We start from the raw sequence: 21,099 nt of genomic DNA on the forward strand, positions 1-21,099 counted from the left end.
CCCCCTTTCCCTCCCCTCTCAATTCTGTTTTGAGGGAAGGTGGGGTTGCTTTTATTTCTCATCTGCAATGACCTGTCTTCCTTTATGAGAGTCTTCTGGCTTTGTTCACTTTTCCCTCTGCTTTACAGTCTGTCTATTCAGCAGTATGCAGTCTTGGTCCGTTCAGAGAATCTCACCAGTTCACCTATGCCATCGCCATCTTGCCCCATCTCCGGAAACCAACTTTTTAAAAAAATTAAAGTCATTGAATCTAATATCCTGTGAAATTTTCAAGATTTTTTAACTTTGAATTCATTCATAAGTTATGTAATACTTGATATCTCAGTAAATCACATTATACCCATAGCTTAAATAGCCCATTTCCAATTTAATCTCATGCTTTTCTTCATGTGCTCCTGAAAATGGCCTTTTATGGCTGTAGCCAGAATCAAAGTTAAGTATTTCTTTATCTTGGCTTTATTTAATTTTTAAGACATTAATGGCCTGAATTTTTAAAAATAGTAATCAAGTAGCATGCTCATGTGCAAAAGTCTTCCATGACATTTCTCTTGCCTTTATCTAATATTTGTCATCCTTTGCTAACAGACTTTGTTATGTGTTTTCTTTGTCCAGCTCTTCTTAGAACATGGCAAAATTGAAAGAGAATCTCAAAAGCTAATAATTTATTGTTCCTCTCAGGGAGGCAAAGAGGAGTGATAATTTAGAAAAACAATGTAATGTAACATTAAAACCAATCTCTAAGGAATGAAATGTGGCATATCTAAATTATACTGCTATCATTGGTAGGCACTAGTAAGTATTTATTGAAATGACTGACATAATTTTTATTTATTGAATAAAAGTTATAGTCATTTTGAAGTCTCTAGATCTTAAAGGCATAACAAGTTCTTAAAATCAAGTTGTGTTCTGGAGGAACTTAAAGAATAACTAATGACAGCACTGCCTTTCATAAAAGTCTTGAAATTAATTCTAGTTTGTATTTCACTTGCTAGAGCTTCATCCTTTGAAAAGACTGCCAAAGACATCCACATTGCCTTACAGGCAGTGCCCTATTTTTCCACAGACCACATCCAGTGTCCTCCTTTTTGTTGTTTTTGCTTTTTAGGCCCAGAGGATGCATGCCTGGTCTCCTTTCTCCATATTTCCTAGCTTGAAATTGCCTATCTACCAATTGATCAATAGTCTTATTAGTCTACTGCTTTTTAACTTATTTAAGCAAAAGAACATCTAGGAGTCATTGTGCTTTTAACAGAACACCATGAATTATTGCTGTGACAACCTCAATTTTATACTATGGACAAACCAGGTACCATCTTGAGAAACCAAGATAAATCATTGCCCACATTAATGGTTTAAGACAATTTATGAGGAAAATGCTTACAATTTAGAAAGCTTTATCCATTAACGTATTTGTATGAATTGGGAAATATTTGCTATTATTTAACTTTTGCAGTAAATCATCTAGCTTCAACTTGCAAAACCTCTGTTACATTGAATCTGAGAACCAATGGTCTTAATTATTTACCTCCTGAAAATTAAACAAAATGACTAATCTAATGCAAAGTCTAACTTAAAATTAGACTTTCATAAAATTTATTGCTGCTTATTTTTAAAAAGTGTCAGTAACTATATTTATATCTCAATAAGTTATGTAATACTTTGTTCCTACTTCTTTCTCTTAAAGCCCTGGGCTTCCTACCACCCTTCTCCCTCCACCATGCACATATGACTTTTTCTCTTCACATCAGTGTGTGATTTTCTAATTTTGGCCAAATATGTCAACTGAGAAAATAGGCATGAATCAGAGATGGAAAACTTCAATTTTACTCAAATGTAAATCACTGTCGTGTCCAGGCTCATACTCTCCTTAAAAAAAGAATCACTGGCCTTTTACCATCTGGAATAGTAATGAGAAAGTTCAAAGGATGTGGGGTTATGATTCAAAATTATACCTTTTTAAAAAGTCCACCTGATGCAACCTCAAAGTGTTCAGGTGCTACAATACTTTGTGTCTCAGCACGCAATCCCAAATAATAGCTGACTGGCAACCATTTCATAGTGTCTATTTTCAGACTTCCCTAATATAAATTGTTTTTTTAATGCTATTTTCTGTTTTGTATACAAATATGCATGCTGATAGTTCAAAAAGAAAAACAATTTTGAGAATCTCTGAAACTGATGCAACTAACTCTTCTTGAAAGTTATCAGTGTACCTTCAGCCAGGAGCTGATTCATTTCAGGGTGATCTTAATCTTGTCCTGACCTTCAGAATAGATGGGATGAGTAGGAGGAAGCTCAGTTTATATTCCCAAGGTAGATGAATGGTTTCATTATATGACCTGACTGTATCTACCACACAGACACAGTGACAAAGAGGACGTTTGTTTCTGTGTGTAAAGATGTTTTTGAGAACCCTTTTTCCTGCCCCAAACAGGAGAACTGTTGAACTGTCACCATACAGGATGCTTATCAAAGACACTGACATCTTTCCAGCTTTCTCCACCCATGCCCCAGTTGCTACCTGTTGTTGGGTGTGTGTTACCATTTCCAAGCCATCTTCTCTTAAATTTCAAGAGGAGCTACTCAGAGAAGGAGTCTCCCAGTTTCGTGACTTTAGAATGACCTCTTTCATTTTGCATTTATACATGACCAGAGTCAGCACAGATTGGGTTTCCCAGCTTCCTAAGATAGTCAAAGTGAAGTTTGACACGGAGAGATGGGGTCAAGCTAGGGTGCCCTCTGGCAGTTAATCATGAAGATAAATTGGCCCAATGTTAATACGTGTAATTAAGCCAAGAAGAAACTGAAATTGAATTTAAGTAAATCTGTTCAATCTCTTGCCTTTTTATGCTCCAGGCACAGATTTTCATTCTTTGTAATAGCTTTAGCTAATATTACACCTTTAATTAAGATTTTTAAAGACAGTAATAAATATCTTGTTTTAGTATTTAGTTTATTTATTTAGAAGAATATCTTGTTTGTTTGAGACAGTCATTCTTCTCTTAGCCCACAATCACATTTTTCCTGGCATTTAGATGAACTTGCGTTCTTGGCATAGCAGTCTACAGGTAATTTGGATGTTCTCCCATCTGGTCTTTTGACAACACTTGCACCAATCTCACATTTCCTGTAACCATTTTAGGCCATAGCCTCCACACTGGTCACCATTCCAGTTCTGGCTACTGACTGCGTGAAGAAAAATGTGTGACCAGGTAGTCAGACTTCGTTGCTCAGCAAATTCATTAATCTCTGAACCAGGTCAGGCACCAATCTTCATATCTGATTTCTGGTGGTTACACAAGGTAAGCAGTATTGATTTTAGACAACCCTGCCACTTGATAATAGCTTCGAGCCTTGAAAAATGTAGACCAGATTAAGAAGGTAAAGGGCAAAGGTTCCAGTTCTTTAATATTTTATTGTCTTCTGGTTTATTTTTCTCTTTGCTTTACCAAGGAGTGAAGTCAATTGATTTCTTTCTTGAAACTAAGATTTAATAACCCCAAATAGGATAAAGTCCTGTGAGGTTACAATAACTTATTTGGTGTTTGTCTCTTTTACTCTCTCAAATATTTCTTCAGGAAGGGAAGGAGTGTCAAAACTGAAGAAACTGACATCAGAGACTTAGTAGTATGAACTCTTAGTTCAGTTCCCACAAAAGGAGGATTTTTTTTTAATACCAAGAAATAAAATATGAGTAGGGTGCTAGGAAAGGACTACAAAAGGGCAAAGAATGAACAAATATTAAATTACTAATACCTTTACAAGGAAGTTTATGTATGTTATCTTAATTAGTATAATTACTCCACAAGGTCATTATCAGCTTGCCTGTGTTACAAAAACAGAGCATTACTAACTCTTAACTAATTCTCTATGCACTGTACATCTGGTAGGTTGGATTTCAGAGTCAGTACTATCTCAATGGAAAACATCAACTCTTTTCAATACATGATTTGTTCCAAGAGAAAAACAGAGCACTAATTCCAATGTGAAGTTGACTGGCTGTTTCCTAAATTATATTGGCAGATCCCTTTCTGTGATGATTTTCACCTAGAATGCCTATTAACTCTTTTAAGGTCATTTATTCATTAAATCTTTGTACACTATTCTGAGGGAGATCTGTTCACTGATATCATCTGGCCCACTGGCTTTAAAAGTGGCCAGAAGCTTTTTTCAAAAGAAACCACCCCCTATACATACACACACACACACACACACACACACACACACACACACACACACACACACACACTTTTCCTGAGCCTTGTTCAATCCTTCCAATCAGTGATATTTGTTTAGTTTCTTCAGCCTCTGTGATAATTTTAGAGTTCCTGCCTACCAGTTATTGAAAAAGATTTATGTGCCTATGTACTAAGCTGCATGCAAATACTTTTTTACCTGAAAGTAAGAATGTTTCTTACATGTTTTGTATGAGATAGACCTTACAGATGAAGGAATAAACTCAGAGTTTTCAAAGATTTGTGTAAGTTTTCCTTGATGAAATTTAGAAAATTAGAATTTGAGCTTATGTCTATTCTGATTCTAAAACCATTGTCGTCCTTGTATCATGTTTACATTTGTCCCTCTACTTATGGTCCCACTGCTTGGGTAATAGATATGCCTTTGTTGATAGCTGTGGCTTTTTACAGAATGTTATAAATGAGAAGCACCATGGGAAAATGATAATACCTTAGAGTTACATGGAGCTGGGTTTTCATTCTGTTTACTGTCTAATTGTTTTTGTATGTTGTGTTCAGCTATTAATCTCATATTATGACCATTTCAGATGTGTTTTGAAATTCTCTTTGTTTAATAGTTTTTATTTCTTTGCTTATTAGGTTTATTCTGGTTTTCCTCTATATCTTTGAACATAGAGAGCATATTTATGGTAGCTGTCTTATCTACTAATTTCTTGTTTGGTTTCTATTAACTAATTTTTCTCCTTATGTGTTATATTTTTAAATTTATTCATATGCCCAGTAGTTTTTTTATTGAATGTCAGACATTGTGATTGTATGTTTTTGTCTTCTGGATTTTATTATATTTCTTTCAAGATTTTGTTCTGGTAGGCAACTATGTGAGTTGTGGATTACTTTGATTCTTTAAAGTATTGCTTTTGTGTTCTTTTAAGGCAGGTCTAGAGTCATCCATACTTTAGGGCTAGTTTAGCCCCACATTCAAAATCTAGCGTTGGAAGTATTTTTACTGAATGTCCTATGTATTCAACAATGTCTTTCCTCTGTGGCTGATGGGAATGAAAAATTTCCAGCCTTGAACATGCTCTTGTCTGGCTTAAAGCTTCCCAGTAATTATTTATTTCGAAGTTATACTTGTTGGGCCTTGCAGGACTCTGCCCAATGCATGCCCAGAGTAGTATTCACCAAAGATTCAAGGGGACCCATATAAAAACTTCCAGATATCTTTCTCTAGGTAGCTCCCTCTCTTTGGATATTCTGTCCTGCACATTGCAGTTACTTTGGCTTCCTCAAACTCTCATCTCTGTCCCCTCAACTCAAAGGAATTGCCCAGGGAGGGGAGTGTGCGATTGGCAGTAGTGGGAAAATGCCAGGAAAGGCAGGGCACACCTCATCAACAAGGGTACCTACCTAATGAACATTTGTGTACCTAGCACTGAATTGTACCCCACATCTTTAAAATAAAGAATTAAAATTGAAAAAAGAAATTGCCCAGGGAGATTTCTCCTTCCTATAGCATTGCCCCAGGTAGAAAGCTTCATTTGTTTCCTATTTCTCAGAGATCACAGTCTTGCACTGGCTATTCTCCAATGACTGAAAATAGTTGTTTTCTATATTTTGTCTGGTTTTTAAATTGTTTATAGTGGGAGAGTAATTCTTGACCCTGCCCGTCTCTCATTACCAGAAGTAGAAGTCCCAGCCAACCATGTTTAAAAGTATTAAGACTGGTGTGGTGACTTAAGCCTGTAATCCCAGCACTTTGGGAGGCCGAGGTGAGAGGATTGCCTGAGCCCAGGGTTTCGAGACCAGCCTGGGCAACTTGGTGAGACCTCGTCTCTACCATAAATAAAAAATTAGCCAGGCATGGTGGCACATGCCCGTAGTTTCAGCTACTTGGAAGACTGAGGTGGAAGGATCGCCTGAGCCCACCAGGTGGAGGCTGCAGTGGCCATGAGCATGCCACTGCACTCGAGCCTGGGCGACAGAGTGAGATTCCAACTCAAAAATATATATATATGTATGTATATATATGTGTATATATGTGTCTAGTTTATACATATATATAAAATTTGATGTCTCTAAATCACAGAGATTTTTACAATTTTAAAACAATTGTAACTGGGCTCGGTGGCTCAGCCTGTAATCCCAGCACTTTGGGAGGTGTAGGTGAGTAGATTACTTGAGTCCGTGGGTTCAAGACCCACCCAGGCAACTTGGCGAGACCTCGTCTCTACAATAAATCAAAAATTAGCTGGGTGTGGTAGCGTGCACCTGTAGTTCTGGCTACTTGGAAGGCTGAGGCAGAAGGATCACTGGAGTCCAGCAGGGTGAGGCTTGCAGTGGCTGGGAGCATGCCACTGCACTCCAGTCTAGGTGACATAGTGAGACTTCAACTCAAAAAAAAAAAAAAATCAGTATTATCATAAGATCTGCCATAAGACCTAATAGTATAAAGATTAGAAAAAATACGTGTATTCTTTTGGTAATATACACAACATTTGGATTTAATATGAAGACATCTCAGTTTCCTTATTTGTACAATGGGGATAATGATAGTACTTATTTCATAGGGTAGTTGTATGGATTAAATGAATTAATACTTGTAATTTAATTTCATTAGACAAATACCTAGCTCATAGCAAGAGTTCTTTTTTTTCTCTTTTCCTTTTTGAGTAGGAGTCTCAATCTGTCTCCCAGGCTAGAGTGCAGTGTCACTCTCACGGCCACCGCAGCCTCAACCTGCTGAGCTCAGGCATTCCTTCTACCTCAGCCTTCCAAGTAGCTGGAACCATAGGTTTGTGCCACCATACACGGCTAATTTTTTTTCTTTTAATTGTAGAGATGAGGTCTCACCAAGTTGCCTAGGCTGATCTCAAACCCTTGGACTCAGGCAATCCTCTCGCCTCCGCCTCTCAAAGTGCTGGGATTACAGACATGAGCCACCACACCCAGCTATAGCAAGAGATTTAAATATTTAATAGCTAGGAGTGTGTTGTCTTCTACCAGAAAGAAAGCAATCTTACCATTAATGAACACTGAGCGTACCTGAAGTTAGAGAACATGCAAACTACTTCTTAACTTCTAATGAGATACTTTTCAGTCTATAGAGAGTCTATCTTAAACAGTTTTCAGAGTCCCATATCTCTAACCTCCTCCCCTTCATCTTCCCTCTGTCTTAACCTTTTTTCATTTTCTTGCTTGACTTCCTAGTTCACTCCTGGCCACATGGTGAAATATTCTCAGGATCATGGTGACAAAACTCGCCTACATCTTTTAAAAGCATTGGTGTGTCTTTTAGCATTTATCTGTAAAAAGCTTGGGTCTTTTCATTTTGTCACAATGGAACATTTATAGGAAAAATGTTTCTCTTGCTATCTAGGCCACTTCTTATAACTTTCATGTGCCAATATACTGACAGTCTCTGTTTCTTTACTATGTGTCATCAAAGGATCCTGCTGAGAATTGGGAGGGAAGGAAAAAGAGATGATGGGGACCAAATACAAAAGCTCTTTGAGAAGTGTCTTATACATAGTATATACTATGGCTATTATTTAATATCGCCATTTGAGTAGATACACAGGTGGCACTGTTATCTAACAAAGTGTTAACATTAAGACTAAAGACTAATATTAAGACTTAAATATGAGCAGAGGGTTTTAGACTACACTACCCCAAACTTCATCATCTACCTACAATTCAAAATCATGTGTTACAGATTGTGGGGTCAAATACATTTACTCCTCTCTTACTAATATCCTAGAATCTCTTACTTTGTTGTCATTAAGTTGACTCCCACCTGGAAAAGTCCCAATCCTAGATAAGCTGTGAACTTTCTCTGCTTCTGTTCAAAACAAGGTAAATTGGTGCTGCTATTACTTAGGATCACCAGTCTATGTAACCAGATCTTCTATATTGCCCTCCTACCCTATTAATCGGCTCTCCCTCACATTCTTGCTATCACAATCCTAAATTTTGACCTTTTTCTTCAAACCTTGAGCAACTCTCTCACCTCTATTGAATTAATTCATTTATTCATCCAACATTGAATATTATTAGGTGCCTACTATATTCTGGGCTAGGAATGTAGTGTGCTAGGCTGGGTAGTTGCAATGTGAGCAACACACAGACACGGGGTCCTCTAAGGGAAAAGAGAAATTAATCAAATAGTCACAAACTATATAAACATAGACTATGACAAGAGCTATGAATGGAGCTATAAACACATGTATAAGAACATGTCAGCTGGTGAAGAGGGGTTGAATTGGAAGACAAGAGGGCCTTTCCAAGCAAAGGAAATGGCATGTGTCGTGGCACGTTAGCCTCATAGATGGTCCTTCAGGTGCTCTAGCCTCCCACTTCACCAAGAAAAATTGAAAACATCAGAATGAAACTCTCAACTTCCTCTTTTAATCCTACCCTCCAACTTGCATCAATCCTATTCTTTCCTCCTTCTTCCTATTGCAGACCAAGCCTGACATGAGGCTCTGGTTCCATTTCTTCCTCTTTCTCTCATTACTGGTTGCTTCTAGTCAGCAAAGAGCATTGTTCACCTTAAAAACAAAACAATACAAAGAAACTAAACCTTCCAAGATTGAACCTTCCAATCCTTCCACATAATTCTTCTCCTCCATGTAGTGAGCACATTTTTGTTGACCTGGCCTGTGTTGTTTTGTTGTTGTTGTTGTTGTTTTTTCATTTCTTCTTAAAAGCATTGAAATCTGGCTTTCACTTAACACTCTATTGAAAATTCTGTTTTCAAAGTTGTTGATAATGTCCATATCATTAACTTCAGCACATTTTCCAGTATTTACTTTTCTTATCCACTTAGCAGTGTGTGATACTATTAGATTATCCCTCATTCATGAAAGCTGGTTTTCTTTCTAGTGATCTAAATACTCTCTATTTCACTTTTTGGTGTGCTCTTCCATACATTTCTTTAATACTGGTATTTCTCAGGGGTTGATCTTAGTCTATTTGACTCCTTCTGTACATAGAAGTTTTACAGCCAGAAGGCCAATAACTTTGGAAAGAAAAATGCTCCCACTAGATCTTATTCTGGTATACTTCCAACTCATAATGTGCTATATAATTTGCTTGTACTTTACTATTTCTCTCTTTTTGCCCTACCTAATTCAACTGACCTCTATTCCAGGTGTCTTTACCTCTGACTCACTAAACAGGATCTAGAGCAATGCTGGGAATATAATATGCATCTGTTGCATATTAATAAACTTTTGGTGAATGAAGTAATATCATGAGGACTAGTACATATCATGTGTTTCTAGAGTGTACACTCATTTCTTCTAACTTTGGATTAATTGACATTTGCTGCCACAATCATTGATAGAAAATGGGCTTATCTTATTTCCAGCTGACACTAATTAATAGGAGGATGCCTGCAGAGAATGTTGAAAGTACTTTCCCAGCGCTTAGTGGGAAAGAGTGCTGTTATCTATGAATAATATCATGTGCAATACAAATAACATAATAGCATTTATTGGGCATGGATCATATGCTATGCACTGTGCTAAACATATTAAGTGGATTATCTCTATTAGATTTCAATTTTATGAGATACCATTACTATCTTTGACTTTACATTGATGTAACTGAGACACAGAAGTTAATGGTTTGCCCCAAACCACACAACAAACAAATGGTAGAGCTGGGATTTAAACCTCCTCTTTCTCACATCACAGCCCATGAGCTTGAGCATTATATTATACTATTTTAATGGAGAGTGGTGGTCTTTTTTTTTTTTTTTCCATTCTTGACCTAAATTATGAAAAGGGAATGAGAGAACAGTATAGGTGATGATAGTGTACAAAAAGAAGTCTATTTTGCCCTGTTAGACTTCACTTATCACATCTCAAATATTAGTCATTTCATTTAAAAAATACACACATACTTTTTTCTTTTGAAATAATCACTTTTGTATGTAAAAGTTGCAAATATAGGAACAAGAAACTTGTTTTTGAAACCATTTCAGAGTAAGCTGCTGAGTTTTGATGCTCCAAAACTCTTGAGTACTTTAGTGTGTATTTCCTACTGACCGACCCTTCCCCTTCATAACTACAGTACAATCATCAAAATTCAGAAATTAACCTTGTTGCATTAACACCATATAATAGTCTTCATATTTGGATTTGTCCAGTTTTCCCAATTATATCCTTACTAGCAAATGGATTCTGTTTAGAATCATGGTATGCATTCAGTTGTCATACCCTTTATTCTCATTTAGTTAGAAGAGTTGCTTGGTCTTTCCTTGACTTTTATGACCTTGAAAGATTACGGGACAATTGTTTTGCAGAATGTTTTCCCTCATGTCACTCAGGCTATGATTCCTAACAGCATACTTTCCCCGATGGATAATCTCATGCTCTGACACTCCATGTCAGGTTCTTTTTCCATGTGAACACTCATCTTACCTTCTATGAGCTCTAAAAATATGAATGTCCCTTCCATCACAGTGCTGACCTTATTCTGCTCATTTACTGACTTTGAGACTGAATTTTTCAGTAAGGGAAAGGGAAGCAGAGATTAGATGTCATTTAAGATCACCTCCAACTCCAGCATCCTATGATAGATATTAATATAGTTAAATATTTGGAAGTTTATGCTCAGAAAATAGGGTAGAGATGTGTTGAGATCATTAGGACAAATGATCTCATACCTGAAAAAATCAGGCCAGGGCAAGGTGAGGCATAGAGAAGCTTAGACTAGGGATGGATGTGGCACACTGGAAAGTCTGGCCAGAAACACAAGATCCGATAAAGGGTAGAGAAATCAGAATATGCTTGTCCACAGGCCCCTAAAAAGGAAGGGGAGATAGTGGTTGACTAGAAAGCAACAGATGTCCATTAGAGTAGCCAAGGCAAAAAAATGGAAATATTTAGCAATACTAACTAGCAAGTATCTTATGGGTTAGAGAGCTCAGTTTTCTTACCTATTATGGGAACAGTTCATCTAGTCTAAATAATGTATTGCTGATCACACTTTATTACTTAGATCACTAGGTCCCATGAACTTGTGATTTCTCTCACCATTAGTGAGAGAAATCGACACCAGGCTCTAAGTCATTAATGTTATGCTGCCATCCTTTGGTTGAATTTTAAAAGCCTTTCATACTAACTAGATCTATTTTGATATATTTTAAACACACACAAGGGATCATGGTGTTAATTACGATATTATATTTTAATATTTACAGTAATGATAGTTTATGAAAGTGAATAAAAATTTATATTTATATAATAAATGTGAAAGCCACTGAAAAGCCCAGTCTAGCTAAAGATGGCCTGCCAGTGTTAGCCATTTATTTAATTTTTTTCAAAGACTTTGTCTTGCTCAGTGATGCTTAAGACTTAGCCCACCCCCACCCCCACCCCTACCTTTTTAAAAAATCATCCTAATGCTTTTCTGTTGCGTTTCTCTAAAGTGATGTAAGCATGCAATGGATTCCTTTAATTCTATCCTCAGATTTGGGCAAGAGTGACCCATACTCTAGTTCTTGCCCTTTCAGCTGCCCTAAATATCAGACATGACTCTCCAAATGCAAACACATGTGTACATGTACACGTTCAAGCACAAATACACACACAACCTTTTAAAAGAACACTTGGCACCCATGTCACTTAGGGTCCAGTACCCAGTGCTCACTTATCACCTGATAACTCAAAATACACACGCTCACTGGTAACTGCTCAGGCCCCAAGGAATCACTTCTCCGCATCTCTTGCTTTAGTCCTCCAGACAAAAAGTGACTATGCCTGATGACATGAAAGAGACAGTGCCTTGGAATGGGGGAGATTTGAGCTGCAGAAGGAAGAGAAAAAACACATTAATTGACTTGTAAATTCTTCTTCATGGACAGCATGAATACAATAGATTCTTTACTATATATTACATTTTCATAAAAATTTATTCAGAACTTCTAGATTTTGAGTATACTTATATTTTATTTTTAATCTTTTAAGTCAAGTTTCATCAATTTTTTAAATGTAAATAACCAGAAGTAAATATTTTAGGTTTTGTAGACCAACAGTTTCTATCACAACTGTTTAACTCTGCTAGTATATTTGAATTCACAAATAAGCATCACTGTGTTCCAATAAAACTTTATTTAAAAAAAAGCAGGTGGTGGGCCAGATTTAGCCCATAGGCTATAGTTTGCCAACTCCTACTTTATAATGTTGAGAGAACTCCCACTTCCACATGAAAGATGACCAGATTTATACTCTCACTTTAAACAACTAGGAAACTGAATAAAATATATATTTAAAAATAGTTTTTAGACATTGGAAAACAGGCAACATAAAATAATGATCCCTGAGAACATAAAATAATGATCCTTGAGAGAGACAAAGAAATGCAGTGAGTCCAGTGTCACTGCATGTGCCTATAGTCCTAGCTGCCTGGGAGGCTGAGGTGGGAGGACTACTTGAGCCCAGGAGTTTGGAGTTACAATGAGTTATGATCATGCCACTGCACTCCAGCCTGGGAAACAGAGAAAACAGAAAGACATATTCTTAACTATTAAGAGTGTTATCCCTGGAAAGTATGCTATAGGCGGGGTGTTTGACTGGCTAGAGGTTGTACCAGAACTTGATAAACAGAAACATTTTTCTGTTTCATTGTTTTACCTCCTTCTGTGTGTGCAACCAGCTCAGGGGGCTTAAACAGTGATTTGGGCCTTGCCAGAATGCAATATGATCTTTCAGATCCACGGCTGAGGGTTGGCCATAGCAATAACCCGTACCAAAGTGCTCACCAGCATAAAAACAGACTCAGCGTGGGAGAAAATGTACACGTGTGGTATTGACACAAAGATGGTTTGGAAAAGGTATACAGATTTTGTGATCCTACACAGACTGCAGGTTGCTTTTGTGTGTAATTGGTATCATTCTAAGTAAAGAACAAATTCAAGGTAGAGTACAATTCAAAAAAAAGAAAAATAACATTTGTGAATTGAAAAAAAAATGCAGTGAGCCCTACTATTTTTTTAAATTAAATTTATTTATTTAGTATAAAGATGTGGGGCATAATTCAGGGTTAGATATACAAACATTGATCATGCAGGTACCCTTGTTGATGAGGCATGCCCCTCCCTCCCCTAGCAGTTTCCCTCAACTTCCAGTCCCAACCCCCTTCCCCTGACAGTTTTCCGCTACTGCCAATCGCTTTCTTATAGCATTATAATTGTTCATGGTCACCTTATGAGTGAGAACATATGGAACTCAGTTCTTTGTTTCTGTGATAAATCACCGAGTATGATCGACTCCAAATCTGTCCAATTTGCTGCAAAGTTCATATATTTGTCCTTCTTTATGGCTGCATGATATTCCATTGTGTATATGTACTACATTTTTTTATCCAGTCCAGCTTTGATGGGCAACACGGATGGTCCCATGTTTTTGTTATTGTGAATAGAGCTGCTACAAACATACATGTGCAGATATCTTTTTTGTAGAATGATTTGAACCCTACTATTGCTCCAACTTCTTCTGTGAAGAAAATTTCTAGGCTTCAGCACCAGGAGGAAGAAAACCAAACAGACTAGTGTTCTCACTGAGTTGATAAGTCAGAGTTTAGAGTTCAGAGAGGCAGCCAAATATTGGAGAAGAGATTGCTGCTGTTTGAGGGCAGATTGGCAAGAAAAGAAGGAGTCGTTACAGAGACTTGAAGTATCTCCAGGAGTTTTCAGCAAACTTTGGATCTGTGTATGTATGTAAAAAAAAAATTACCCAAGACTGGGGAAAAAAACACCCACAAAGGAGCTGACAGACTATCGTCAGGGCTAACACAGGGCTGGGGATAGTTCATGTTTCCACCAGCCAGAGTGCAAAGACCTTCTAATACAGTGAGCATTAAATAGAATCCTTACAAAGTTATATCCTTGGTGTGGGAAGACATTACCCTAGACTATAAAGTCTGTTTCATACATGCTAACAAAGCTTAAAAGCAAGTATCAATGGAGTCAAATTCCAAGTAATTTATGCCCTAAAACAAATTCCAACTATATTTAAAGGACTTAAAAAATCTCGTAAAGTAGTTATTCAGAAAGGAAAATGATAAATGATATCAGATGAAAATTTAGATCTACCAAAATGAATGAAGAACACCAGAAATGGTAATAAATGGGTAATAATGGTAAATAAGGAAAAATGAAAAATATGTAAGTAAAAAATAAAAGAATAATTTCATCATCAAAAAACCCTGTAAAATATAATTGACTATTTAAGATAAATATAATTACAATGTATATGAGATTTAAAATAAAAATATATGAAAACCATAGCACAAAGAATGGGAGAGAAGAAATAGAAGTATATTTTTGTAATTTCCTTCACTATGCTTTAAGTGGTATATTATTTAAAAGTGAACTATAATATGTTAAATAAAAATAAAAATATTTTCAACCCTACAGAAACTACTAGGAAAACAAAAACATAAAGCAAAGTGGTATAGTTAATAAGTCAATAATGGAGATAAAGTGGAGCAGTAAACAACAACAACAACTTAATCCAAAAGAAGGAAGGAAAACAGGGAAAGAGGAAAGAACATATGGGCAATTAGAAAGCAGACAGTAAAATGGTATATATAAACTCAACCATACAGACATTCATGTTAAATATAATGGCTTAAATGCTCTAATAAAAAGCAAAGATTGTCAGACTGAGTAAATTGCAAAGTCCAACCTTATGCTATATACAAGAAACCCACTTTAAATACCAAAACATGGATACATTAAAAATAAAAGGATGCAAAAAAGATATATCTTGCAAACACTAATCAAAAGAAAGCATGAATATATATATATAATATATATATATATATATATATATATATATACCTATATATATAACAAAGTTGATTTCACAATAAGGAATATTACCTAATATTCAATTATTTTGAATTTGTCTGTCTCCCATTTCAGTTATATCAGTTTTTGCCTCATATACTTTAAACGTCTATTATTAGTTGCATCACATTTAGAAACATTATGTCCTATTAATGAATTTACCCTTTTATTTTGAAATTTCCCTCTTTATCTCTAATAGTCCTTTCAACCAACTTGACTTCATTGACATTTCTAAAATGTACAACCAACAAAAGTAGAATATAATTATTTGAAGTTTATAAGGAACATTCATAAAGATAAACCATTTCTGAGCCATAAAATAAGTCTCAATAAATTTGAACTATATTCTTTTACTACAACAGATTCAAATTAAAAATCAGTAACAGAAAGATATCTGGAAAATCCTTGAGAATCTGGCAATTAAGCAACACTAAGATCATTTTTGTCAGTTAAATGAAAACAATAAGAAAGACTTGATTTTAGATCAGAGCTCATTCTCATTTGATAGAGTCACTTCTAATATTCTTTATTTATCTTTATATTGTTTTCCTAAAGCTCTGAATTAAATATTTTATTTTATTTTATTTTATTTTTTGAGTTGGAGTCTCACTCTGTCACCCAGACTGGAGTGCAGTGGCCACTCCCGGCCACTGCAGCCTTGACCCACTAGGCTCTGGCGATCCTTCCGCCTCAGCCTTCCGAGTAACCAGAATTACAGGCATGCGCTACCATGCCCGGCTGATTTTTTTATTTATTGTAGAGATGTCTCACCAAGTTGCCCAGGCGGTCTCGAACCCGCGGGCTCAGGCAATCCACTCACCTCAGCCTCCCAAAGGCCCAGGATTACAGGCTGAGCCACCGAGCCTGGCTTGCATTAAATATTTAAAGATTTATGTTGAGACCAGTCAAAATTCACCTGATAGATTAAGTCCAGATTGTTTAAGCAGAAGGTTATCAAAATGAGTGTTATTCCTTTTGTATATTATAGTTTATCATAGGTCTTTTCTTCTCTCTCTCTTGTTCTCGCTGTGTGTGTATATGTGCACGTGTGCGTGCGTGCATGTGCATTCCTCTGTCTTTCAAAGATAGGGAAAAGACTCTTCCATGGTACAGGGTGACTCAGTTTATTTCCATTTATTAATACCAGACTGACTAAGTGACACAAACATAGAGCTGAACTGGTATATAATGAGACCATACATGTTTACAAAGTATCTGTTTTCAGTATTTAGAGATTCACCTCACTGCCTGCAGAGAAATGATAAAAATAAGACTCAACCTCTTGTATTACTTTATGGTAGAACATATTAATTTACTCTAAGTCAACACATTTTTATTAAGCAACTACTACAGTTGTATAGACAGTAACAAAGATCAGTATTTATTTCACACTCTTAAGAGTCTTTGAACAGGCAAACAAATAGCCAAATATAGGAGAACAAGAAAGGTGTTTTAAAGGAGGTACAAAGTGCTGTGGGGATCCAGAAAAGAGATTATAGCTCCTTAGAGGAGACCTGGAACTAAGCAGTTCTTAGTTTTTGCACAGACAGCTACTTGAAGTGAAGGAGGCAACAGGTGACGTTTCAGACAGAGAAAGCATTATCAATGAGCACACACACAAATGCTAGCTGTGTTAATGGAATAGTGAGTCATTTACTTTATCTGGAACTCAGGTTCTCTCACACATTTAGAGCAACAATGGGAATTAAGGTTGGAAAGGTAGATGGAGGCTTGTTCAAGAGGAACTTAGAAAACAGAGCTGGCTGTTTTTATTTCAAGAGGCATTATGGATGTGGAGATGTTCACAGTAGTTTAGCAAGTATTGTTATCCTAGGAAAAACAGACCAACCGAATGCCCCCAATCTCTTCTCACATACCATTTTATCATTTATAATGACTACATATCATTTATTTGTATGGATGCACCAACATATATGCAACCATTCGCTTGTTGTTGGACCCATAGGTTGTTTCTAATATTCTGCCATTGCAATAATATTTCAACAACCTTCTTTTGCTAATTTCTTTTCTTTTTCACATCACATCTATAGGCTAGAATCTTAGCTATTAAACTTAAAATATTAAATTTAAGGTTGCTATTGCATATCATTTTAAAATTAATTTGTTCAAGCATTTGTGCAAATTTATAGTTCTACTTGAAATTTTAAATTTAGCATTCTGTCCGTATTTTAATTTTTGTTCCTGAGTCCCTTATAGGTGCTGCTAATCCTCTGATAGGTTTTACTCCATGAAAGACTACTAATTTTTTTAAAAAGCTTAATCTCTATAAAAAGAACTTTCATACGCTTGACTGAATATTTAGAAAGCACATTGTGTTGAGTGAAACTTTGTGCATAATAGTGAGAGTAATAAAAGATGGTATTGGATGACTAGTCTGTAATTGCCTCAAGGAAAGCATACAATGAAACAAGTTATTTTGGTTACTTCCTCAAATAGCCAACACAATAGGGAAAGTGGAGGAAATGTTCCAAGAACACCAAAAAAAAAAGGGAACCTGAAAACCTAATGTGTAAACCTGGAGAAATGACATTAGAAAACAAAACTCACGAAATAGAACATCCTCCAGAATAGTTCGAGGTGCATGAAGGGCAAACACTCGGTTTCAAGTTAGACGAAGTCTGCACAGAGACAAGTAGAATATTTCACCTTCGCCATGATTATCAAACACTTTTTTGAAATTGTATTTGTGTTGCTGTCCTCTTCCACTATCTTCTCGCTAGAATTGAAACTGGTTCTCTACAAGCAAAGAAGAGTGAACCAAGAAAGTTTAAAACTCTTGAATAAATTGCAAAGTTCATCAGTTCTGCAGTGTCTACCACACAGGGAAAAGTTTCTGCTTCCTCAGCAGTACCAAAAAGGACACACAATGGCAATTCTCCACGACATGCTTCTGCAGATATTCAACCTCTTCAGAATAAATATTTCTCTGGATGGTTGGGAGGAAAATTACATGGAAAAATTTCTCATTGAACTTCATCAACAACTGGAATACCTAGAGTCACTCATGGGGCTGGAAGCAGAGCAGATAAGTGGTATCTTTGGTAGTGAGAACCTCAGAAGACAGGTTAAAATGTACTTCCAAAAGTTCTGTAATTACCTGGAAAACCAGGAATATACCAGCTGTGCCTGGACCATCGTCCAAGTAGAAATCAACAGGTGTTTGTTCCTTGTGTTCAGACTCATAGAAAAGCTGAGCAAACAAGAAATGGACCCTTGAACAAAATGGAACAAGACTTTGTGACAGACTTTAGAAGTATAGGGTAGGTGGAGAGGCTAGAGGTTTTCTCCTGACACTATTATTTCTGATTGTTATAAAATGGTAGTATTGTTTTGATTTTCTGTATATATTTCTATTTCTCTGTGTTTTAAGATCATGCATACTGGCCACAGTTGTTCTCATTTTGTAATGTTACTTCACATTTTCTATCCCTTTTAAGAGTTTATGAGTAAGCCGGGCTCGGTGGCTCAGCCTGTAATCCCGCGCCTTTGGGAGGCTGAGGTGAGTGGATTGCCTGAACCCGTGGGTTTGAGACCCACCTGGGCAAGTTGGCGAGACCTCATCTCTACAATAAATAAAAAAAAAAAAAAAATCAGCTGGGCGTGGTAGCACACGCCTGTAGTTCCAGCTACTCAGAAGGCTGAGGCGGAAGGATCGCCGGAGCCCCCCAGGTCGAGGCTGCAGTGACCGGGAGCAGTCACTGCACTCCAGTCTGGGCGACAGAGTGAGACTCCAACTCAAAAAAAAAAAAGAGTTTATGAGTAGAAATAAACTTAAATTCAAATTGGTGTATTTTCATAAAGGTTGGCTTGGTAGATATAGTGAATTATACCTGCAATGTAATATTTTCCTCAACAAAGAACCCCATTCCAATAATTTTCTTATTTTCCAGAAATGGATAGAGACCCTGATAAATGCTAGGAATAATTTGCATTGCAAGATTTGAAAATATCATTACACAGTGAATATTTAAGTTATAGGAGGCACAGTAGAAATATGGCCAAAGGACATGAACTAATAGGTTGCAGAGGAAAAAAAATACATGAGAAGAGGTCCAACCTCGCATATTATAACAAAAACACAAATTAAACAACATAACACTTATAGTACAATCACTATGGAGGTAATTTGTTGATATCTATTAAGCTTACAGATGCATATAGGCTTTGATCCATCAACTCTAGGCCTGGAAATGTATTCTATAAAACTACTTGCACATTTATGAACAAACTTACAGTATTACAGTATTATTCAGTACAACATTATTAATAATATTAAAAGATAGAATATCCTTCAAATTCTACTTGGAGACAGTTAAGGCATATTCAAGTAAAGGAACACTATTCAGCTGAAAAAAACAAACGGGCGGGCTATTTCTGTACTAAGAAAAAGAAAATAGTCAAAATACAGAGCAGTGTTTATAAAATGCAATATTGGAGGTGAAAATCTTAAAATTTATATCTGTACTTACAGTTTACAAATAAAACATATTTACACTGATCGCCTGTATTTAGTGGGAGAGTAGAAAGACGGAGGAAGGAAGACGTGGTGGGAGACTTTTTACAGATCATTTTTGTATTTTAATATTGGATCATGTGAATGTAACAAATTAAAATAATATTTAAAATGTATCTAACAAGTCACAGTTATCAGAATATGCACCAGGGAGTCTTGTTGGTGAAAGGGAGTATTAGGTGAAGGTTAGAAGGAACAGGACTAGGCCAGTCTGCCCCAGGTTGGGATGAAGCCTGCGGGGGCTAAGGGAGAGGATTCCTGCTCCTTGGGGGTGCTGGTGATGAAGCTTCTACCCAGGAGACCTCAGAAATCATCATGGATCCATGTGGGACCAGAAAAACTGAAGTTCATTGAAGCCAACTGTAAGCAGCAGAGCCATGGCCCAAAGCTCTGATACTAGTTCTACTACCTGTATGTCATGTTCTGCATCAGATCCATGGCATAATTTGAGATATAAGTCACTAATAAATGTAAAAGCTTGATGAAAAACAAAACATATTCCGGTTCAGTTTAATTAGTGAAAATATTGGCTGATGTTTCTAGATTTGGTTTGAAAGGAAGGAGTAGGAACTCGATAGGATCCTGAAAGTGAGACAAAGGCACCAGCAATCGTGAAAGGAGGCAAGGAAGTAGAGGCTGGCAATCAGAAGCAAGTCTCTGCTGACTTCATGTTGCAGCCTAGGAGTGGACCTGTTTACTTTCATGTTCACAAGAAGGTAGTGAAGTGATGGGAGGAAAAGTACCACACTCGACTGCAAGATACATGTTACATTGCTTCTCGTGGTCTGTAGAATTTCTTGCTTCTTCTTTAAACCAGGAAGTTTTTATAACCCAATTCTTCATTTAGCACATGATTAAATTCTCAAATTAACCTTGCAAGGTACTTTCTGTTATCCTTTTTTTCTCAAGTGAGCAAAAGACTTTAAAGATGAACTAACATTCTCAAAGTAATGCAGCAAGCCACGGGGCTAGCAAATGCCAGAGCAAAGATTCCATCCCAAGTTAACCTGACTCAAAAGCTGACAGTTTTCTTGACACCACAGACCTGAACCATATTGAGCATATCACTGCAAAATAATAATGATAACAGTAATAATAATAATTTTCTCCTGACTTTTAAAAGTCAAGTTTACAATAGTCTCTGCAGTCTTGAAAATTGAAAGGACCTTTCTTCCCCTCTGACATTTCCTTCCTGCGAACTAAGGAGAACAAACTAATGAAACTGTCAAGTGGAAACTCTTTTGCAGATAATAGTCATATTTAGAGGCTTAAACCAATACTTTACATGCTAATTTTTTCCCAAACATTTAGCTTCATTAAGTTGGTATCCCATTTGTATAACTATCTCAATGCCTAGCACAAAGTAAAAATAGTTTGCTTTTAAACATATGTACTCCTTTAAAAGTTTAAAACTAGAATTCTAAACTTGGAGATACTGGGAAGGATAAATACTTTAAAAGGCTGCACCCCCGACTAGTAGCAAATGGGTGGGCTCAGGGTACAGGTAAATT

General features: G+C 36.5%; 1 protein-coding gene across 1 annotated transcript; it reads left to right on the plus strand.

Moving 5' to 3' along the window:
* Nucleotides 1-17,728: 17,728 nt before the first annotated feature.
* IFNE (interferon epsilon) lies at nt 17,729-18,292 on the plus strand. Its single transcript, XM_008053353.1, has one exon. The coding sequence runs from the start codon at nt 17,729-17,731 to the stop codon at nt 18,290-18,292; it is 564 nt and encodes a 187-aa protein (XP_008051544.1).
* Nucleotides 18,293-21,099: the final 2,807 nt, after the last annotated feature.

This window comes from Carlito syrichta, unplaced genomic scaffold, assembly GCF_000164805.1.
Source record: "Carlito syrichta isolate Samal-C Ts95f unplaced genomic scaffold, Tarsius_syrichta-2.0.1 Scaffold288096, whole genome shotgun sequence".
NCBI lineage: Eukaryota > Metazoa > Chordata > Mammalia > Primates > Tarsiidae > Carlito > Carlito syrichta.

Bases quoted from the DNA above. Each gene is read 5' to 3' on its own strand.
- IFNE (XM_008053353.1), top strand. From the start codon at position 17,729: ATGATTATCAAACACTTTTTTGAAATTGTATTTGTGTTGCTGTCCTCT.